The following is a 21,384-nucleotide window of genomic DNA, read 5'->3' on the forward strand; positions in this document are numbered from 1 at the left end:
GCAGGATAAATTTAATAAGAAAAATCTGAAACCCATATGCAAAAACTAAAAGATGTTCCTAAGAGATACAAAAAATATACTCTAACAAACGAGAAAATATATTATATTCTTGAATAGAAAAAAGAAATATCATAAAGATGTTAGTGCTCCTTAAGTTATAAACGAAATGTGATCCTAATTAAGAAATTAATTTGGAAACATGAAAGAATGGCCAGAAAAGCTGTGAACAAACACTGACCTCTGGTTCACGACTTGCATGAGGAAGAGCTTCTGAAGGGCAGAGTGCTGGTGTTTGCACAACTACACGAATACACAGAAGGGGAGACGGGACAGGGACGTGGATGGTACCGTGTTTGTGGTAACACTCCGGTGGCCGGTATGTGAGTGCTCACTGGGAAATGTGACTCTGCTCTGTGTTTGAAAATGTTTATGAAATGTGGTGCTGACGGGGTGGGACCTCGAAAAATAGCCAGGAAACCCCTAAAAAGAAAGGTGCTATCAGGGCAGGGAAAGATGGACAGACCAATGGAATGGGACAGAACGTTCAAACGGTCCATTCTGAACAGATATTCACTACACAGTAAGTGCGCCGGGACAGCCAGGTGGTCACGTGGGAACGGGCAAGGCAGGCTTCTCCCCTCCTGCCGCCGCCAAGATGAACCCCGAGCGCATCAGAGCCACGGGCGCCGAGCGCGCAGGGGAGCACGCGTTGCTCACTGTGGCTTCCCTTCCCCCGTCCTCCATGATGATGACCGGGCTTCTGGAAGCTGCCCAATAATATCTGTCAAAGTTGTCGCAAAGACTAAATGAAACAGCAGGCCCGCAAAGCAGCATGTAAAACGTAAGTACCTCACAAATCATCAGAGTGCGGAAACTACGGGGGCTTCACAGGCAGGCGTCCCTTAGCCGCGATCTTGAACGAGGGAAAGGTTCTGCCCAACAGGGCGGGCAGGACGCGTGCTGTGTGCCCGGGGAACCTAGGAGCGAGCTGGGTCAGAGGACGGGTGTTTCTCTTTGGAGAATTATTTGGCCGTTCCTAATACAGAATTATGTCATGCTCCAGCGGCCACGCCCTCCCCGACGCGGAAGTTTTACTTCAGCCGCTCCACGCGTGTGAGATGGCACGCGGTTTCCCACGTCCCCTTTGCTGTGCACCCACCACACAGAGACAAGCGAGGAGGCCCGGCCCTCCTGGGCAGTGCCCCTTGGCCTCTGCGTCCGTCCGTCCATCAGCACTTCCTAACCGCAGGGCACCCGGTGCTCAGCCAGAGCCCCGGCCTCACAGTCAGGAAACCCGCACCGCTCCCCGCCCCCCTGTTCTGCGCCGACCAGTTATCTCAGTATGTTCCTCATAACAAGCGGCCAGTTCGGAGCCGCGCTGCGCCCCTGTCCCCCGGCCTGCGGCAGCTTTCAGTCCTTCCCGGGGTCCCACGACCCTGACACACGATGAGGAGCCAGTCTCCCAGCCAGACGTCCTCGGTCCGAGTGTCTGGCCTTTCCTTGCGGGGGATGCAGGTCGGGCATCTCTGGCACGAATCAGGGTTTTCTCCTGGCGCCCCCCTCGCGCCCACCAGGCTGCGCCCCAGTTCCCGGGCCTGCCGACAAAGGCGGTGCCTGCCCAGCGTCCCCACCTCGGGCCACTCGCTCCGGCTCTGGAATCAGTCAGGACTGGGGAGGGGGCGCTTGGACACGATGTAATGACCCGTTGCAAACTCTCAATTTGTTCACTTACTTATTTCTAGCTCGATGGACGCACGCTGACCTGCTTTACTCGGTGGGTTATAACCGGCACTGCCGTCGATTCTGACGCTCTAATGGTCTCTGGTTTGGCCAGCAGAAGCCCCTCAAAACGGCTTATGTCCTCGCCACGTGCTCCCATCATTCCTGAGACCCTCCTTGCCTTCTGGTACAACGAAGGGTTCCAGGCTCATTTCAGACGGACCCTGCCCCAGAATCGGCCATTTCTCCGAGGGGCCCTGGTCCCGGGAAGCTGAAATTGCTCCTTAGACGCCAAGGTCTGAGTGCTACATGTGCTCATGCCACTGGCGTGTCGCTGGCCCGGGCCCTCTCAGTGGGCAGTGCTAGAAGACACGCATGCACCAGCACACCTGCACACACACGCACATCTACAGCCACACTTACCGTGTCTCTGGAAACTGCAAGCCACGAGTCCACACCAGGATCCTCCACTCCAACCCAACACCACAGGGTTCGCTCTGGCTTCTCCCCTCTCCCCTCCCCTACAGCGAGAGACCTGGCTCCCGTCACCCTCACATAGCACAGGGACACCGCGGCTAATGAGCGACCCGCTAACGAACCTTTTGGCTAACGGAAATTTTTTTTGCTGTTTTTCGGACTCAGCTCACGAAAGTCTTAGTGGATGCGCGCGCTAACAAAGCAGCAAACCTGAAGGGTTGGGCCATTCCAGAAGCCTATCTTTCCCGTCTGTATGTGTGTGACAAAGACATGTGATTCCAGAACGAGTTACCTCCGTTAACCGAGGTATCACTGTACTGCCTATGGGACTGACCAACCCACCACCTCTGCTGCCAGCCCTCGCCGGGGCTCATCAGCTGGCGCGGGATCTGACCTGCTCTGTGAGGCTCGCTCCACACCCTGCAGGCACCCACCTCCCTCCCCTCTCTCCAGGGCTGCACGCCGACTGCTCACGGGGGGGGGGGGGGGGACACCAACCACGACTGACAAATAACGGGCTCCTCTGACAGCCACCATCCCTTGTGCCCAGAGCACGCTCATGCACTGGTTTTCTCTTTAAAATGAAAAGGACTGCGATGCAGCAGCCTTGGACAAAGAGCGCTGCTTCTTCCTAGGTGATGAAAACAGATCTAATTACACACAGAACGTCTACTGAAGTCCCTCAGGGAACTTACAAATGATCTAGTTGAAGGGAACTGGAAAAAGGCTGTTCTCGAAGTGGTCAGGGAGATGGTGCACGCCCCTGACCAAGGCAGACCACGTCAGGACTGCCAACAGCAGCTCCTGCCTGGCCAGCTCCTGTTCCCAGGGCCTCGCCCGAAAAACCCGGGCATCCTAGCTGAGACTGTGAAAGAACAAAAGGAAACGGGGAAGAGGGCAGGGCGCAGGTTTTCCAGTGCTGAAACAGGAAAGCACGTGGGAGAAGTTCTCTGCAAACCGTGAAGAAAGCCCTGCGAGAACATGAGAGAAAAGGGACTCAGGCCCCAGGTCCCACACTTCCAGGTCGGAAGAAGGGACACCGCACGTACAGTGTGGTGTTTGCACAGTCGTTTCGAAAGTGGCTCCGGCACAGCACACGCCGCCGTGACGGGCCACCTGCACCATTGGCCGCTCACGCGTGGCACGGAGGGTTATCACGCATGAGGAGGCTCTCGGGCCAGAACCAGACCAACGACCGTCCGGTACCGGCCTGCCAGAGGACACGGGCAGAAGTGAAGAGCAGGCATTTGGAAACATGTATGGCCCCTGACACGGACAGCTAACCCATGGACTCATCTCCAGGACAGGGAGGAGACCAGGTCAGGTGTCACCAAACTGCTGTGGTGGGGCCCCCGCCGCATAAGCTGGGACCGTGTCTTGTGCAGGCGGTGCCCGCTCCCTCCCTCCGCCAGGAACTGTTCATCGCGTGCCCACTGCGTCGCAGGCTCCGGCCGAGGCCCTGGGAGCACAGAGGTGACAGACACAGCAGCCGCTGCCTTCGAAGGCTCCCAGTCTCGCAGCAGGAGGAAGAGCGGAGACGAGGTGCCAGTCACAGCCAGCACCACCCCTTAGGTCCAGCCTACGGTGCTGTCCTTCTAAGAACGTACAGGAAGGAGACACGCGGAAAGACCAGCTGAGACGACTTCTGACTAGCAAGCAGGACATCTGCACCCCACCTGGAGTGCAAGCCCCTTGGTGTGACACTGCCCCTCTGTGGCGGCCACGCCAGCACAGAAGACCTTTCTTCCTCTTCCGTGAAAAGACTTCAGCAGTCAGACTGCTCCTTAACTGGCAAACAGCCTCTTCTTCCGCCAAGAACGAAGCAAACGCAACGGGCAGCAGTAGCCCCAGAAACCACGAGCACTGGGGTCCTCGCATCTGTAAGGGTGACCTTCAGCAATCTTCATCACGAATCAAAACAAAATGACAGCGAAAACTAACCCACCAAACCCACCTGACAAGGAACAAAATGCATCTTCAGGAGCCGGGTCATTCACTCATCAGCAGCCCGTCACGAGGGGTGTCCCCAGACCAGGGCAGGGACTGTGCGGCCCGATGGGCTGAGCGGGTGTGACAGCAGCTGGGCGTGCAGGACCCCTGACCACGACCACATGCGGGGGACCGACAGACACGGCCCGCAGGAGCTGGAAATCTTAGAGCAGGCGGCAGCTCCCTGGGGGCTGGGAGGAGGGACAGGAGTGTGTCTGCCAGAGGCCCGGGGGGAGGGACAGAGACCGTAAGTGTGGTGAAGGGTGCTCTGGGCAGAGAATCAGCAGGGCCCCTTCAGCACACCCCGGACTCGAGTGCGGGCGCAGCCCAGACCCAAGGGGGCCAGCTGCAGAGCGAAGGCTGTGGTCCAGCTGCCAGGGGCCCCGAACACCACGCTGGGACGTCGCCCTTTGTAGGGCACGGAGGCAGAGGAGGGCTGACACGGAATGCGCGTCTGGCAGGCGCTTTGTGGGGCGGGGTGAGCAGAGGCCCGGGAGGGAGGCCGATACGCCGTGAAGGGTCACAGCGTTCTCTCTCAGGGTCTTGTGCTCCGAGTAATTGGCACAGGGCAGCTATTTGGCAGGAGCTGAACTTCTCGGTCTAAATGAGAACAATTCCCATCTGACTGATTTTAATTTGTGAAAACCTCTGCTGAGACCCAGGGACTGAGGACAGGCAGCAGCAGAAGCACCTTCCTTACTGGGGGTGCTTGTTAAGTCTCAAGTCAGAGCCAGCCCCTCCCCCTCGGGTGGGGGTGCCCACCGACCGACGCTCCCCACGGCACAGCACGCATCACCAGAGGCCGGCCCTGCCCACGACTGCCGCACGCCTTCCCCCCCAGGCCCGCACGGCTGGCCTGCTCTCTCGCTGCGGCCCGACACCGCTCTCTCAACACCCAGCCACGGCCACTGGTCGGGAAACCTGCTCCAATTACCCTGAGGTTCCAGTCCTGGTTCAGCTGTGTGATGCCGGGCCAGTAACACAGGCTGCCTGAGCCTCAGTTTCCTCGGGACGCTAACAGTTATTAATAGAGTGGCTGTGGGGATTAAATAAGCGAGCATACTGCCTGACACACGGAAGTGCTTCAGAGCAGGTAACAGTACAGTGACATCCCATAACTGCTCACGCAAGTGTTTTCACCTGTAGCAACTCGCGCGGTCCCCACAGATGTCTCCATCTTACACGGTGAGGACACTGAGGCACAGAGAAGTGAGGCAGTCTTCCCAAAGGCAACCCGCTTTGAGTGGCAGTGCCAGGATTTGAACCCAGGCTGTCTGGCTGCAGCGCCTGGGCTCCAAGGCGCCAGGCTGTGCCACTGGAATAGTTCCATCTCCCCTCTGAGCTGGGCGCTAGCCCCCTCACGGTGACGTACCCTGACTGAGTTAGCTAATTTTTCACGTTTCTAGGGCTGCCCGGCCTGACCGGAAGCCCCGCGAGGGCAGAGCCTTCACCTCTTGCCTCTCCTGCCTGTGCTCGGGGCCTGGTGTAACCAGCCGTCCCTGCTGAGGAGTCACCTGGCCCCTCTACTTGCTCCCTTCCGCAAATGCGTCTCCTGGAGGGCATCCGCAGTTCCTAACCTGTTCCCCAGGTGTGCCCGAAACCGTTCCACAGCAGGCCCGGGCCTGTGCTCCTCGGAGAGGCCTGCTCGTAAGCTTGGCCCTTGGCCGCTGCCCGGGAACCTGGACTCGGTTGCCCCAGGCCAACTGGTACGAGTGGCTCCCTGTGCCGAACTGGGAGTCTGGAGCTTGGAGATTGGCCAGGTAGCAGGTTCTGCCTGACCAGCCTCCAATGAGATCCCTGAGCAGTGAGTCTCTGATGAGCTTCCCTGGGTGGGGGGGGGGGGGGACGACACTTCACGTGAGTGGTCACAGGTCACGTGCTGTGGGACTGCACCGGCGAGGACGCGGGACGCACGCACCTGGCTTCCTCGCGCTCGCCCGTGAGCGTCGCCCCTTGCCCTTGGCTTCGCCCCCCGCCACAGCCACGAGCAGACGTATGCCAAGTCCTCTATGTCCTTCTAGCAAATCACCAAAGTTGAGGGTGGTGCCGGGACTGAGACACAATAAGAATTCAGAAAACTTGTCCCCAAATTAGGCACTGTTATCTTCTGAAAGAACAGCCTAAAATCTTTCCAAAGTCAGAAGTGACCAGAGTCAGCCCTGGACCCAGCTCTGTGTGCTCACGAGGACCCAAACCCAGGCTGGCTGAGCAGCCGCAAGGACCGGTCCCTGTGCCCAGAAGTGGCACACAGCCCCGCAGGGAGGGGGCGGGGGAGCAGACGGGCGCCACGGGAGCACGGAGATCTGGCTCGCCTGCACCCTGGCTGCGCGACCCCTGCCGGAGCCCCCATGTGCTTTCCTGCTGGGGCGGACCTGTGCTCTGGGCGGGAGGAGGACAGGCGCAGACGCCTGAGGACGGCCCGGTGGGGCCACTGCGGCTACGCTCCACCCTTCCCCCAGGGACACACTTTCAGAGACAGCAGAAGGCCGTGTGGGTCAAAGAGGCCCACGCACAACGGCTAAAACTGTGTCAGCCCCAAGGGTTACTCAGACAACAAAATGGGGAAGGGCATGAATTCTGGACCAGGAGCCTGGGCTCAAATCCCCTCCTGGCCGCCGCTTGGCGGTGGGCCCCGACTTCTGAGCCGCAGCCTCTCCCAGTGGTAAAACGAGGGTAGCAGCAGACCCGCCTCGCGGGCTGTCCTGAGCTAATGAAGTGCGGCCCCGGGCCTGACACACGTAAGGTTCCAGTGAGCACCAGCTGCAGCGCTCTGTGCAGAAGCTCCAGCATGGTACGAAGTGATCTACTACATCATCATCATCATCATCATCATCATCATCATCATCATCACTACGCTTAATTAAGGAGCCCCAACAGAGACGATACTTACAGTCTTTTCTTGTCCACCACTCGTTTAACTCGGATGGCTCTTTGTTCGGAGTAAAGTTTACAAACTCCTGTCGCAGGGGAAACACCAGAACACAGACCATTAGAACGGCTCCGGCAAAGGGGTCAGGAGGCACAGTGAGGCCCTGTGGCCTTCAGCTAGCAAGGCTTAAATTAACCGTGCCCCGCGCCCCCGCTGTGAACGCCACGCTGGACCGTTACGCGAAAGGGAAATACTTTTTAAGTAGTCCTCGATGAAGTCCACGACAGCACTCCTGTGTTCCTTCACCTGCTGGGACCGCAGCTCCTTGTGGGCTGAAACAGAAAGGACAGCGCTCAGGTCTCTGCTGCCAACTGCACCGAAGACTCCGGCACGGCCCCCTCACAATGGCTTCTTCACCCCAAGTCCCCTTAGACAGACAGCTATAAAACAGGCGTGGTGCCCGTGACATCACACTTTCCAAAGAGCAGGATTTAGCAGGCTTGACAAGAGTGGGAGAGTCAACCTGTAGGAAAGCTACGCGCACGTAACTTAGGCTCTTCCCAGCGACCCACTTCTTGAGCCGACCCCGCCTGCATTAATGGCGCCCGATGCAGCAGCTGACCTACAAGCAGCACGTTCCAACCACACTCGATGGGCGCAGCTGCTGAGGGTGCTGCTGCTCCACCTGCAAGGCCCCGTCCTCACCCCTCGGCCGCTCCGACCCCGCAGGGCCCGCCGGCCCCGAGGCACCTCCCTTGACCCCTACCCACAAGGAGGCCTTTCCTCTGCAGACTGTCATGCCTTTGAGTCTGCGCCCTGGGCTTTGGTAGGACCGCTCCCACTCCGGGAGAGCTTGAGCATCTACTGTGTGCAGGCACCTGCTAGTGACCCAGGCGACCCAAAAGGCTGTGATGTTCTGCTTATCTGACACACGAGGAAATGGCGCTTCAGAGTCAGTAAGGAGCCCAGGTCGCGGGGCCTGGTACTTAGCGCCCAGGTTTAGCGAGGGTGGCGTGCGGTTCCTAGGCTCCGTCAGTGCAACCCCTGAGGGCGCGCATGCTGCATGCTGGCACGCACTGCAGGGCCGCTTCACCTGCGAGTCAGGTGCAGGCTGAGCGGGTCCAGGGCACTGTGCGTTCATCAGACCCTCCAAGGGGCCCCTCAGGGTCCGGATGGACGCTCCCCCAACAGAGGTCTGCGTCCAGAGCACCGCAGCTCATGGCCACTTTGAACTCTACACCGTTGCTCTGTATCCGCCTGAGCAAATTAAGAAATAACCGAGGACGCCAGGGGACCTGGGAGGCCACCTCAGGGCCTCAGTGAGACTTACAAACCCAATAGTGGGAGGGAATAAAGCACATGAGCTATCAGCCTCGGTCCTGAGCACGCCGCAAGGACTGAATTCTCAAGACAACCCTACGAGATGCTCCCAGTAACTGTCTCTGTCACAGCGAAGAAGCAGCAGCCCCGCGGCCAGGAGCTGGGGGAGCAGGGAGGCTACGGAGCCCTCCTCCTGCCTATGAGAGCCTGAGTGTGCGGTCACCTGATGAGCGTGAGGACAGAGCCTGGAAGGGCCTCTCACCCCTGTCCACACGGGCCAAGGAAGTGCCACACAGAACACAGGCACACGCGCACACAAGTGCATGCACACACGTGTACACGTGTCTCCTCTGGCCCTGGCCCCTTAGTCCATTTTAGGTTCTGTCTGAAGAGGCCTTTCCCACTTCCCTCGCCCGGCCCATTTAGTGATCCTGAATTATGGCCTTTTCATTCCTTTTAACAGCGTAGGTTAAACGCTGGTCAGGAGAGAAAAGATTTTAAAGTTTCCAAACCAGAATCTAACCCGGCACACAGGAAGGGATTCTCCCGGGCTGTGCTGTCAGAACGGCGGGGACGGGACAGGGTGCTGGCGGGCCGGCCGCATCCCTCGGACACCCCACCTTGGTTCCGCAGTTGCTGAATCGCTTCCGAGCAGGTCCTCATGAACGTCTGCGCGTCCTGGTCTATCTGGTCTCGTTCTGCATCTGTCATCCTCCCATATTCAGACAAGACGTGGCTAAGAGAGGGAGGGAGGGAGAGAGAGGAGGGGGTGAGGGGCACAATGAAAGGGCAGCATGAGGGGGCACATCGTGTCGTCTGAACAGGGTGTGGAGGGGAGAAAAGCTTCCCTGCTCAAGGGACACAGCTGAGCCCTGAAGTGGGGGAGGGCCAGGCCGGGCTGGGCCGAGGATCTAGACAGAGGACCCAGTGCTGGGAAGGCAGAGGCCAGAACGCAGCAGGCCAGCGCAGGGAGGCGGGCAGGGCCGTGGGCGGGCGTGGACGAGGGCCACGCAGGCAGCCCCCGCATGCTCTCACACGACGCGGCAGCAGAGATGGGTCTGCAGCAGGACAGGACGCCTGGGCGTCGCGTGGCCGCGGTCTGGAGGCCGCTGAGAGATGTGGGAGAAGCTGTTGCAGGCGCTTTTCTCCATGCTGACCGGCCCTCTTTCAGGCTCACAACAGCCTTCAGCACTCCCAGTAGACAGCCTGAAACGCAGTTCACCTCCCCGACACGCCGTGAAAATCCCCCACATCAGGGAGCTAATAAAGGTGCTCACTTTCGGTAACGAGCACACGGAACCCAAAGTACGAGTTTCGTTCATCACCTTGCTCGTCTTCCTAAGTTCTGGGCAGTGGGGCAACTTTGTTATTCACGCCACTCTGCCTAATTAAACACTGAAACGTACAGCCAACCAACCTCAAGGTGAAGAGAACTCAGACAGCTCACAGACTCAATCACTCCATTCCCCCCACTTCCCGAGAATAAAATAATAAATTCCGCGTGGCCCCCCACCGTGAGCCTCCTTTCTGCCACGGCCTCGCTCCCTGCCCAGCCAGGAACACTCTCCCAGCAGGTGGGCAGCTTCTCTGGGACCCCTGCCTGCTCCTCTGGCCCCCGTGGCCCCCGGCTGCTTGGCCCCAGTGCTCCCTGCACTGGCTCCAGTCCGCAGCCAGGGGTTAAGCTCGGTCTCTCAGCTCCACGACTGGTCGCCCTCCTCTAGGCCGCACTGGGGCCGGGGGCTGCGCTCTCCAAACCCCACTGCTGCTCGACAGCTAGTCCTCACTGGCCTTCTTGTTCTCCAGAGCACTTATTACTCCCTGAAGTTACACGCTGATGTCTGTCTCCTCCAATGAGCACGTGGCTACGTGGAGGAGGGACTTGGTCTTGTTCAAGTCCGTTTCTTTGATACCTAAAATGGCGTTCAGCACGGAGTAGGTGCGCTGATGTTAGCTGAGCACTTAGTATGTACCAGGCACTACACTCGGTGCCTTTCACACATTTTATTTACTCATTAATCCTCGCAATTCATTCGCGCACTCAGTTACACACACCCCTCCCGCAGGTCGGGCCCCGTGGCAAGGTCGCAAGGTCAGAGTCGAATCAAGCTCATTTCCGACCCCCACAAGGGGTGCCGTACAACAGGGGAGACTGACACGGAAAAGGGGAGAGCAGTCAACCCGTGCAGAACAGGGGCCAGGCAGGCAGGGAGGAAGACACCCACGCCGAAGAGAGCCAGAGAAGACCTGCTACAGAGCCCTAGCCTGCGGGTCACGGGCGGAAGGACCACATGATGTGGGGACTCCACCTGGACACACCGGAGGGGGAAAGAAAACATAGGAGTAAACTGGGGGTCCCTGCCCACCTAGCGCCCCAGCCATGGGCCTGCTGGGGCCGGCACACCGGGCGCATGCGTGCAGGCCTGTGTCGTGGAGACTCTCGGCTGCTAGCACATGCCCACACTGCTCTTCAGAGGCAGGCACGTGCCATTATCATGAACAAGATACACATTTACTTAAAATTGTCACTGAGTCCGCAGTAGCTATTTCTCTAGGGTCAATCCAACAAAATACAAATATTCCACCAGACACTGGGAAGGGGTCTGTGGTATAAAAGTTGGGGACAGCTTTCACAGCCACTGGAAGATTTTAAAGGTTTATTTATTTATTCACTTTTAGAGAGAGGGGAAGGGAGGGAGAAAGAGAGGGAGAGGAACATGAATGTGTGGTTGTCTCTTGTGTGCCGTTAACTGGGGACCCGGCCTGCAGCCTAGGCCTGTGCCCTGACTGGGAATCGAACCGGCGACCCTTTGGTTCTCAAGCTGGCGCTCAATCCACTGAGCCACACCAGCCAGGGCTCAACGTCCCACTCTTCGGGAGGCCTTCCCTAGACCGCCCCCTTATCCCTCCCCCGGAATCACTGATCCAGCTCCAGCACCCCGTCTGTTTCACTTCCTGTCCGTCTGCCCCTCAGAAGGTAAGCGCCCCAAAGGCGAGGCCTCCTGCTGGTCTGCTCACTGCTGTGTCCCCGCCATCAAGAGCACTGCCAGCATTTGGTACGCTGATAAATCAGCACGTTAATAACCAAATACGCTTTGGAGGATCCGACTCCATGCGTGAGGCTGACCTGGAGAACAGGCCTGACGCGCAGCCCCACGTGTGCTCCGGAACAGGCCCTGCTGAGCTGGCTGACTGACCCCCCAAGGCCCGCAGGACCCCTCCCAGAGCCTTCCCTGGACCAGGGGCAGGGAATACATCCGTCCTGATGGGGTCCCTCCTGAAGAGAAGAGGAGGAGCTAAGCCTGGGCTCTTCCCAGGCCCGTCCGTCAGCCGTATCCCTCCTCTGCGACCCCCGCCCACGCGCAGCTCAGCTCCAGAGAGAGGTGGGAGGGGGTTCCCGGGGCGGAGGTGGTCCTCCCCTCGGAGAGGAAGAGGGAAGTACTTCCCTGTCCCAACACCCCCCACCTTGTTTTCTGAACCAGCCTGGCTTCACATGGGAACCCTAAGAGAGGGCACGGGCTGAGTGGGCATGCTCAACGCCCCCGCCCCCCGCCCGTCGCCACGGGAGGAGTGAGAGCGGAGAGCAGAGGGCCCGGAGCCTGTGCGTCGGGAGAGGAAACCACCTCATCAGCAGGGGTGGCGACAAGGGTCCGCTACAAACAAAGAGAAAGGCACCTACAAGCCCCGAACGCCAAGAACATGAGACTAACACCCTCCCACGCCGTGTTCTGATGTAAAGGGACCTCCACTCGGTGAAGTGGAGCAGGCCTAAAGGGTAATTTGAAAAAACTGATTACACAATTAAAAGGTGATGCTCCTTTAGGACACTATACTTTAACCTTTTAAACTGGAAATTAACTGTATGGTTATTCTATCAGTAACAACAACAGAAACCAAGAAAGGTTCCCGCCAAGTGGTACTGTATTGTTGCCAGGATATTGCAGAAAAGGTATATCGAGCAGATGAGGAGAAATTATTTTTAAGTAAAATCATTCACGAGATCCGGCCAGAGGCTACCTAGGTTGCATGCTGTTCTGCTCTAGTAAAACTTCATTATTAAACAAAATTAAATGGGGTCAATAAAGTCTGAGCTCTCCATTATGGAAAAAATGACAGCTCCCTAACTATGTCAGACTAGCGCAGCCTCGTGGGTCTGAAGCAGCGTGTCTGAACATGTCCCGTCAGTCCCGCCGCCCTGTCCGTCCAGTCTGCCGCGGGGCAGGCCGCAGCCAGCATGGGGAGGAAGGCTTTCCCCAGCCCACAGCTTCGGGAAGGGGACTTACTGGGAGGGCCGGAGGGCGGCCTCTGCCTAGTCCTTGCCTTTCCGCACCGATCAGCCCCCCCAGAGGGGACACCCAGCCCCCCTCCCTCGGCCCTCCTTCCGGGGGAGGGAGGGGCTCCTCTGGCCGCCAGCCCGGCCGAGGAACCGGCACGAACGTGGACACAGACACGCTGGAACACGGCTGGCCGCTGCTCCTCTCTCCCCTCGTCCTGCCTGGGCAGCAGAGGTTCTGTCTGCTCCCCCTCGTCCCTCTGAAGGGACCCACCCTGCGTCTGTGCTCCAGGAGCGGGGACGGTCCCAGGGGGGCACCGAGGGCTGAGTGAGTCTGTGTGACTCGGGAGCCCTCCCTCACCAAGGCCACCCACACGCAGACCCGAGCACAGCCTGCGCCTGAGGTTTTGCTGGGGTAACACTGATAACGCTTCCATCTGCACCCCCCTTTCTCCCTTGCTCTCTCTGGCAGGAAACAGAGGTGCTTTCTGCTTTAAATGACCACCCCCGACAGCACCATAGGTCGAACAGCGTTCCAACTCAATTACCGCTCACCAAGGGACTTGCGTGTGCCAGGAACTCACACTTAATCCCCGTAAGAACACCGTCCACCTTTCACAAAGCGGCAAACAAGCCCGAGGCTGTGCAGTGAGCTGTGTGCACCCACGTGATTAACACTTGGCGGAGCCGAGCTGGCTCTCAGGTGTGACTGGCCCCAAAGCCCTGGCGCTTCCAAAGGGACCAAAACTGGGCTAGCAATGGCACTCAGAGGACACTGGCTGGCAATGCCGGCTGCGACCGCGAAAAGGGGTGATGGGTCGGTCAAGACTAGGAAAGCCTCAGGAGCTGCAGTTAAACCTGACACTCAAGCCACGCAGCCAGCATATGGCAGCGCAGGGCTGGCCCCAGGGGGCCTGGCCCCGACCTGGCGTCTGCTGCCATCGGGCCGGCAGAGGGAGAGGCCGAGGCCAGCGGCCCGCGCCGGCCAGCACACGGCCTCGGAGGGGGGCTGGCTGCGGTGGTTTGCGGACGCTGACCCTGGGGGGCTCAGCTGTGCCGTCAGGGAACCGCCCAAGTGACGCTGTTCTGATCAGAAGTTCCGGACGCCTGCGAAGTTACAGAGTAACACCCTGCCATGACTATCTTTTTGTAAACCCATTGCTTTTTATTTGGTAACACATTTCAACTCACATTATCTCATCTGAATCTCCCCACCAGCTGGTGAGCGACGACCACCCTGATTATTTCAAGTGGGGCTCGCAAACGTGTTCTGCAAGGGTCACACAGGACGTGAGCCGTTACCCCGTGGGCGTGTGGCCTGTCAGAGCCACAGCAGCCACAGAAACTCACTACCAGTCAACTTCATTAGCTAACACTGAAACCTGAGTTCCATATAATTTTCACGTGTGGTGAAGTGTTATTATTCCCCCAAGCCATTTAAAAGCATGAAGACTATTCTGAGCGCCCTGGCCTGCAGGCCACGGTGCGCGGAGCCCCGGCTCAGAGGAGGGCGTCGGCTCAAAGCCCTCTCCTGGCCGAGGCCTCCTCAGGGCGAAGGGAAGCCGGCGACCGTTCCCTGGAAAGAGCTCCACTGCTGTCGGCACCTAACAAAGGGCCGGGATGAAGGCCGGCGCCAGGGCGCATGAGGTTTCCGAGGTAACTGCAGCTCCCGTTTTTATGGACTACAAAATGAGGACTTGACACACAAACACGCCTTTAGAAATAAAATTTACACTGCCATCTAGTGTTGACTATTTGAATTAAGAACTTAAAAAATAAGGTCTTCTTGGTACTATGTGTTAAAATAATTTTAGTATATTTTTAAATTATACAAATGAAATACACTTAAATGTATAAAGTTGCCTTCTTGTTTCAGCAGACAAAGTAGCAGGGCTTCTGGAAAATTCACTTGCGGTATAATTATTTTCTCCGTTAAAGAGTTCACATAAAATAGTTTCATTTTTGTAGATATTGACAGGGTTTATTTAAGAAGTCAGAGGGTTTCCTTTCTATTTTCCAGCTCTGGGGGAGGAAGGGCTCTGACATGCAAACACCCTTGTTTCATGAAGATGAACTCGTTCAGAGACGCTCCAATGACGTCATTTCCGAGGTCCAATCCGCCGTTACCATGAATTCACGTAACGCAGGTGAGTCTCATGGTGGGAACGGAGGCCAGGAAGAGCCGGGCACAGGAGATCTGTCCTGCAGCTCCCTGTCTGCTGGGAGCTGGAGTCTGTTCCAGAGACCGTTCTGGAAGCCTCGGTTGAAACATTTTCTCTTTTAAAAAACCAACCTAGCTGCACCCTCCCTGGAGGCAAGAGCTCAGCTTTCCACGTGGCATTTTTACGTGGCTTGCGTCATCCCTTCCTCTGCTTAATACATGAGTGAGACGCTGTCTCATGCGCCTCTGCCGTTCGCAACAGGATGGTTCATCCAGAGCTGCCAGGACGTGGGAGCATCAGAGCAGGAGATGCTGCCGTGGGGCTGCCTTGGCTCTGAGGCAGGGATCCGGCAGAGCGCCCCTGGTGTGGGAGTCCCCTGTGCTCTGCGGGCACCAATGCCAAACTGATCTTCCCCGTTTCAACTCTGAGTTATTAAGTACAAGGTAAGCATGTAAGTATGGCCGTGACCGGTGTGGCTCAGTGTGCTGGACAGCGTTCCACAAAGCGAAAGGTCGCTGGCTCGATGCCCAGGCAGGGCACAGGCCTGGGTTGCGGGTTCAGTCCCCGGTCAGGGTGCACACGAGAGGCAACAGGTCGCTGTTTCTCATGTCGACATTTTTCTCCCTCTTTTCTCCCTCCCTTCCCCTCTCTTTAAAAATAAATATTTTTTTGAAAAAAGAATATATGTATAGAAGAGAAGAGTCAGCAAAGTCATGGTAAAAAATATGTACTTACCTATGAGCATTAATATAATCTTTCCTGTGTTCCAGAAGAAAATCTCTCAGTTTGCCAATGTGCGAAATCTAAAATTAAAAGAAAAAGTCTATATAAATGGATGTTACAATGACATGCAATAAGCTAAGTTAACAGAGAACGGAAGGCGGGGTGTAGAAAGATTCGAAAACTACCAACTGGACAGCTCTGGTTTTAGACTCTTGGGTCATCACTCACTTGTCGGGTGACTTCTGGGCCTTGGTCTCTCTTTAATGCTCACTCTCCCTGTACCTGCTGCGAGGATGCTGTGAGGAAAGGATCGCTGAGGGACCTGGAGGTCACGTGACACAATGCGTGTCCAGCCCCTCCGCAGCAGGCGCCCAGTAAAAGCCTACTGCCCTTCTAGGTGTCTTTCTCGAGCGTTTCGCAGACAAGTGCACCAGGAGTGGGCCCCAGGGCCGGGGCTCCTGGCTGGACAGAAGGGCAGTGCAGAGCTGCAGGGCTGCAGGGCTGCAGGCTGAGGGGTCACAGCTCACGGCCGCACGGCCAGCCGCCACTGCCCTTTGGCCACTTCCCCGGGTGAACGAGCCGGACGCCGTGGCTGACTTCCAGCACCATGCAAACCCACTCTAGAGCACCTGCCCGGTATCCAGTGCTGTGCATGGCGCCACGGATGAGAACACAGAATGAAACGAGGGAGGAAGAGACTGAGGGTCACGGTGGACAGGACGGACGCCCAGCCGGTGGCCTGCCCCGTCCTCTGCCCGGTCCCCGGCTGGCTTCCTCCTGATGCCTCTGTGCTCACCCCAAACACACACAGCCTGGCCTGGCAGGGTCTGCTCAGCGTTCATCTTCTCCACAAAGGCTTCTGTCACGGCCGACTCCGGCTCGCTTCTGCTTTGCTCTGAACTTAAAAGCCCTTCTGCATGCCACCCACCCAGTGCTCCATCATAGCCGGCCTGTCCTTGGCCTTCACTTCTACACACGTGCTTGTCAGGGGATCACGAGTCACGCAGGGAGGGCTCCAGACACACCGCAAAGCACGGGTCGGGGGGGTTGATCAGTAAGTATTTGTGGATCAAGCACATGTCTGAACACAAAAATGGTATTTATCACAAAAGAAACTTTCAGTGGTTGTCTGGAGAGAGGTCAGCAGGGGTTCAGTTACTTCTCCTACAGAGTCCAGACTAATCATCAGGGCCGTTCAGAAAAGGACCCTCGGGCTTTTTAAGAGCAGGAATCAAAGGAAAAGCTAAGTGTTGCCGCAATCCTCATTTATTTACCAGATAACAATGGCTGAGTCTGTCCAACATCCTGTCAGCGGGTCATGCCTGCGCCCCCATCCCAGCAGCCCTGGGTGGGCCCCAGCCTCCCCGCCCCCCTTCACCGCCCGGGGAAGGGGACCCCCACAGGGCTACGGGATGTGTTCGAGGTTACACAGTAAGGTGCGGGGGGGCCCGGACTCACACTCAGGACTGTCTGAGCCCACCTTCGGCACCTTCTCCAGTGCACCAACCACGGCTGTTACACCCCACTCCAGTTTTCCACTAAACTCAGTATAAAATCTGGCTTTTCAGTCTGTTGGGGAGAAATGTAAGAGATGTGCAAACAGTGTGTTTACTGCACCATGTACAAATTTGATCAAATTACTGTCCTATTTTAAAAAGTTCAGTGGTCTCCGTCCCCTTACCCAACCCTGCCCACAAAGGGCCAGGTGCCCGGTACAAACGAGTCAAGCAGGGAGGGGCAGCTGAGGACCCCTGGCAGGGCTGGTTTTAAAGAGCACTGCAGCCACAACCAGTTCCGCTGGCTGATCTGCCGAAAGGCAGCCAGTGTGTAACCTCTGGGCCTCACCAGTGGGGTCAAGTCCGAACGCCAAATACACACGCGAGGCCCTTCATAACTCAGCCGCGGAAGTCTGTCTAACCTCAGTCCCAGCACGCTCACCCACGTGGCTCCCCTGTCCCTGGGGCGCCCGTCTGCCTCCTCCCCAGTGCCAAGTCCTCCTCCTGCCAGACCCTCCCTTCCTCCTCCTCCCCTCCACACACCCAGTCACAGCCAGACCCACTCGCCCACGGGCACCCACATGAGCACCCGCTCCTTCGTGGTGATGTGACGAGTGAAGGGCTGGCCTCCCTGCGCCAGACTGCAAGCTGCTGGGGGGTCAAGGGCCCTGTCTCTGTCCTCAGAGCCCGTCGGCGCACAGTTCCTGGCCCAAAGCAGAGCCCCAGGTGTTGAACGAACAGTGGGCGCTGCATAGTCCCCAAGGAGGACACCTTCTGTGGCAGGCAGAGTAACGCCACCTCCCTCCCCTGCAGATGCGCAAGTCCTGACCCCTGCGACCTGGGAAAAGGTTACGCGACATGGCGAGCGGGGACTCGCGGAGCAGATGGGTACGGCTGCTCATCAGCCGGCCCTGGAACAGGGCGAGGACCCTGGACCCTGCAGGCAGGTGGGCCCTGTGTCACCGCAAGGGTCCCTCCCTGTGGAAGAGGGCGGCAGGAGAGTCCGCGATGCCTGGGGAGGGCTCGATCCCACGCTGCGGGTCTGCAGGCAGAGGACGGCTCCGGGGAGCGCGGGCGGCCTCCACCAGGAGGGAAAGGCCAGGGGACAGAGTCTCCTCTAGAGTCCCCGGGGGAGAACCCCGCCCTGCCCACGCCTCGATTTCAGCCGAGGGAGTCCCACTTTGGACCTCTGGCCTACAAAACTCTAACATAATGAATGGGTGTTGCTTCAAGCCCCCGAGTATGTGGTAATTACAGCAGCGATGAGAAACTAATACCCCTTGTCTTAGTCAGTCTGCGCTGCTGTAACAAAATATCACAGGCTGGGTGGCCTCAATGGCATTTATTTCTCCCCGTTTTTGAGGCTGCAAGTCCAAGACCAAGGTGCTGGCAGATTCCGTGCCTGATGGTGGCCCGCCCCCCCGTTTGCAGGCGCCACCTCCTGGCTGAGTCCTCACGTGACGAGAGACGGCTTCTCTCTTGTCTTCCCAGAGGGCACTAATCCCGCGCGTGGGGCCGCGCCCTGGGACCTAGTCATCTCCGGAAGGCCCCACCTCCAAGTCCTATCATACTGGGGATGAGGGCTCCAAAGTCGGTTTGGGGGAGACACAAATATCCAGTCTATAGCATACCTACTTAGGACCGTAATATCGAAAACAGGTTTTTAGGAGTCAAAAAGTTTTCCATAAAAAAGTTTTAAAAGGTCCAAGGAAAGTTTCAGAAGGACTCTAATTCATAAGCTAGACCCAGCTGCCTGGCCCTTAGCACCCCACCCCCGTCCTAGCTCGTTCAGTCGGCCAGGGGAGCGGGCATGGGGGTGTGCCAGGAACAAGGAGGTCCCCCGGGCACCCCCCAAAACATAATTACTAGAGGTTTCACTTAGAGTATAACAAGTGTGATCCCAATTTCCTATGCTCTGCAATGGCAAATTTCTATAAAACGAATTTATTAAAATAGTTAAGTTTATTCAGGATTAAATGGAATTCTTGGTAAGTTAAGAGGTGTTAAGTAATTACTGACTTGACAATATGATCAGTACAGTAACTCGATTCTTAAAATGAGCACAGTGTATAAAGTAATACTTCTAATGCCAAGAATAAAAAGGAAGAAATGGACGTTAAGGTTTCTATAGGTATTTGACTGCTCTGAAATTTTACCAGCTTCCTAAACACACACAAAAATCACAACAAATCAATAACAAAGAAACTATTTCAATAGGCCTTTGATTGACCTAAGTAGACACCCTACCACGCTAACGCCCCACGGCAGCCCAGGACAGGGGCATCTACAGAACAATGACCACCCAGGACAGGGCCACCTCCTACGGAACGGAACGATGACCACCCTCTGTGACAGCTCTTGGCCAAGTCTGACCTGTTCACTGTTGTGCTTCAGTCCCGTTTCTGAGACTAAACTGCCGAAGACACACATTATATTTCACACAATTCTGATAGGCACCTGACATTTTCAAAGTTTGAGAGAGGTTTCACAGCGGCGTGCTCTGGACTCTGAATATCTGCACATACAGCGCCAATTCTGAAGGAGCCTACATGTACCTACAGAGAATGCCTCTCACTTTTAAAAGGGGAAAGGTCATCACTCCAGTGCCAAGTGTGACAAGAAAATCAGAGTAAAATGAAAGCACGTTTGCCCTATAAAAACCTAAAACTAGCGTTTCTTTGTCTTGAGATCACGGAGGGACATGGGGAGTGGGGTAAGGAGAGGGTCCCTGGGGACGTGTCTGTGGAGCCGGGCAGGTACAAGGGCTCCAGGCAGCGCGTGCTCTGGGGGCTGAGCCATGAGATGCACTTCACAGGCTTGGGCAGATGAGGGACACACCACTCTCACAGCTCTAGGCCCTGGTGGCTGCCCCTTCACTGCCTGGAGCAGCCTTCTTCCTTCATCCCAGCCCATGCCACCCAAAGAATCCCTGCACATCCTTCCAGGTTCCGCTTAAGTGCCTCCTCCTCCACGAAGCCCTCCGTAACACCTCCCTTAGTGTTTTATAGATACCTGCCAGCACTTTCCATATTGTATGGGAAGTATTTATAACCCCCACAGCCCCTCACTAGACATTGATTAAGCTCCTTGAGGTAGGGATCTACGTCCTACTCATTGCTGTATCTGCAGTAGTGACCAAATGTTAAAAAGGGGAAAGGAGGGGAGAAAAGAAAGGGGTGGGGACAGAAGAAGGCTTCAAGATCCGATCGCTCCTGACTTATGATTTGGATCAAGAAGGTATCAAAGGTGTCACAAGGTTGCGCCTAGATAACTGTGAACAAACACATGAAGAGCACACTGGCTATTTGTGCAAATAACCCTCCTAGGAAGGCAGGAGTCGCCTTCACAGATGCAGCACCGCAGGGAAGACCTGCTGAGGACGTGCGCCCTGGCACGCTCCAGAGACGGCCATTCTCCCAGGGCCGCCCCTGCCCGCGCGTCTCCCCGGTGCGCTCTGACCACACTGCCGCACTGTGCGACAGGGGTCTCCGTCCGAGGGTCCGCATGGACGAAGAAGAGAGAAGCCTTCATCTATAACAAACCATGGCTTAAAGGAAGAGCTGGAGCTGAGAGAGAAAGAAGAGGAAAGCAGTACTGTTTAATATAACATCTACCCCACTCCTCACTTGCAGTGGGTGATTAATCCTGCCTACCTGTGGAAATGGGCATCCTTCTCAGTGCAGAGAGACCCAAGCCCCGGAGGCCGACAGAGCTGAGACCAGAGCCCTCGGTGACACCAGGCTACGGGGGCTCCCTCAGTGCTGTCACACGGACGGAAACGTTGGTGTGTCCAGTGTCACTTGCCACTAAGGTCGCTGTAATGCCTGCTGTGTATTATTAGTCACCTGGTTTGAAAATCTCCCACTTAACATTTAATGACATTGAGAAATTATAATGAATGTTTATTCAGGTATGATAGTAGTATTGTGTATTATGACTATGTTTTGACTTTTTTTGTTGTTAAAATCCTTATCTTTTAAGGATATATACTGAAGAGTTCACAAATAAAATGATATCCCTGGAATTTGCTTCAAAATAATCCAGAGGGAAGGAGGAGCAGATGAAATGGTTCCTAACTGCTGAGATGAACACACGTGTCCATGGGGATCCCCACGCCATTCTGTCTACTGTAGTATATTGTTAAGATTTCCCTTAATAGAATATTATTTTTTAAATCTCCCATGTAAGCACTTTCTCCTCTTAACATTTTCACTCACTCTGAAGTACAGATTTTCTGCTGCCAAAATAGTGGTAACCCACACCTGAACCAACAACCAGGTCCGGTGCAGGACTTTCGGCCAAGATGGAGGCCTAGACAGGCATCCAGCATCTCTCCACAACTAAGAAGGAAAACAACTA

The 21,384-nt window shown here is 56.4% G+C and overlaps 1 protein-coding gene across 2 annotated transcripts in view; it reads right to left on the reverse strand.

Moving 5' to 3' along the window:
- The window catches only part of STX18 (syntaxin 18), a 96,141-nt gene that overhangs the window by 14,025 nt on the left and 60,732 nt on the right, over positions 1-21,384 (reverse strand). For both annotated transcript variants that reach the window (XM_090267085.1, XM_090267084.1), the window contains exons 2-5: positions 15,542-15,609; positions 8,995-9,110; positions 7,309-7,386; positions 7,076-7,142 (exon numbers count right to left, since the gene is read on the reverse strand). In XM_090267085.1, the coding sequence (XP_090123211.1) occupies positions 7,076-7,142; positions 7,309-7,386; positions 8,995-9,110; positions 15,542-15,609 (329 nt within the window). The remainder of the gene's footprint in view (positions 1-7,075; positions 7,143-7,308; positions 7,387-8,994; positions 9,111-15,541; positions 15,610-21,384) is intronic.

Source organism: Furipterus horrens, unplaced genomic scaffold (genome assembly GCF_987537825.1).
Source record: "Furipterus horrens unplaced genomic scaffold, mFurHor1.1.pri manual_scaffold_2, whole genome shotgun sequence".
Classification (NCBI taxonomy): Eukaryota; Metazoa; Chordata; class Mammalia; order Chiroptera; family Furipteridae; genus Furipterus; species Furipterus horrens.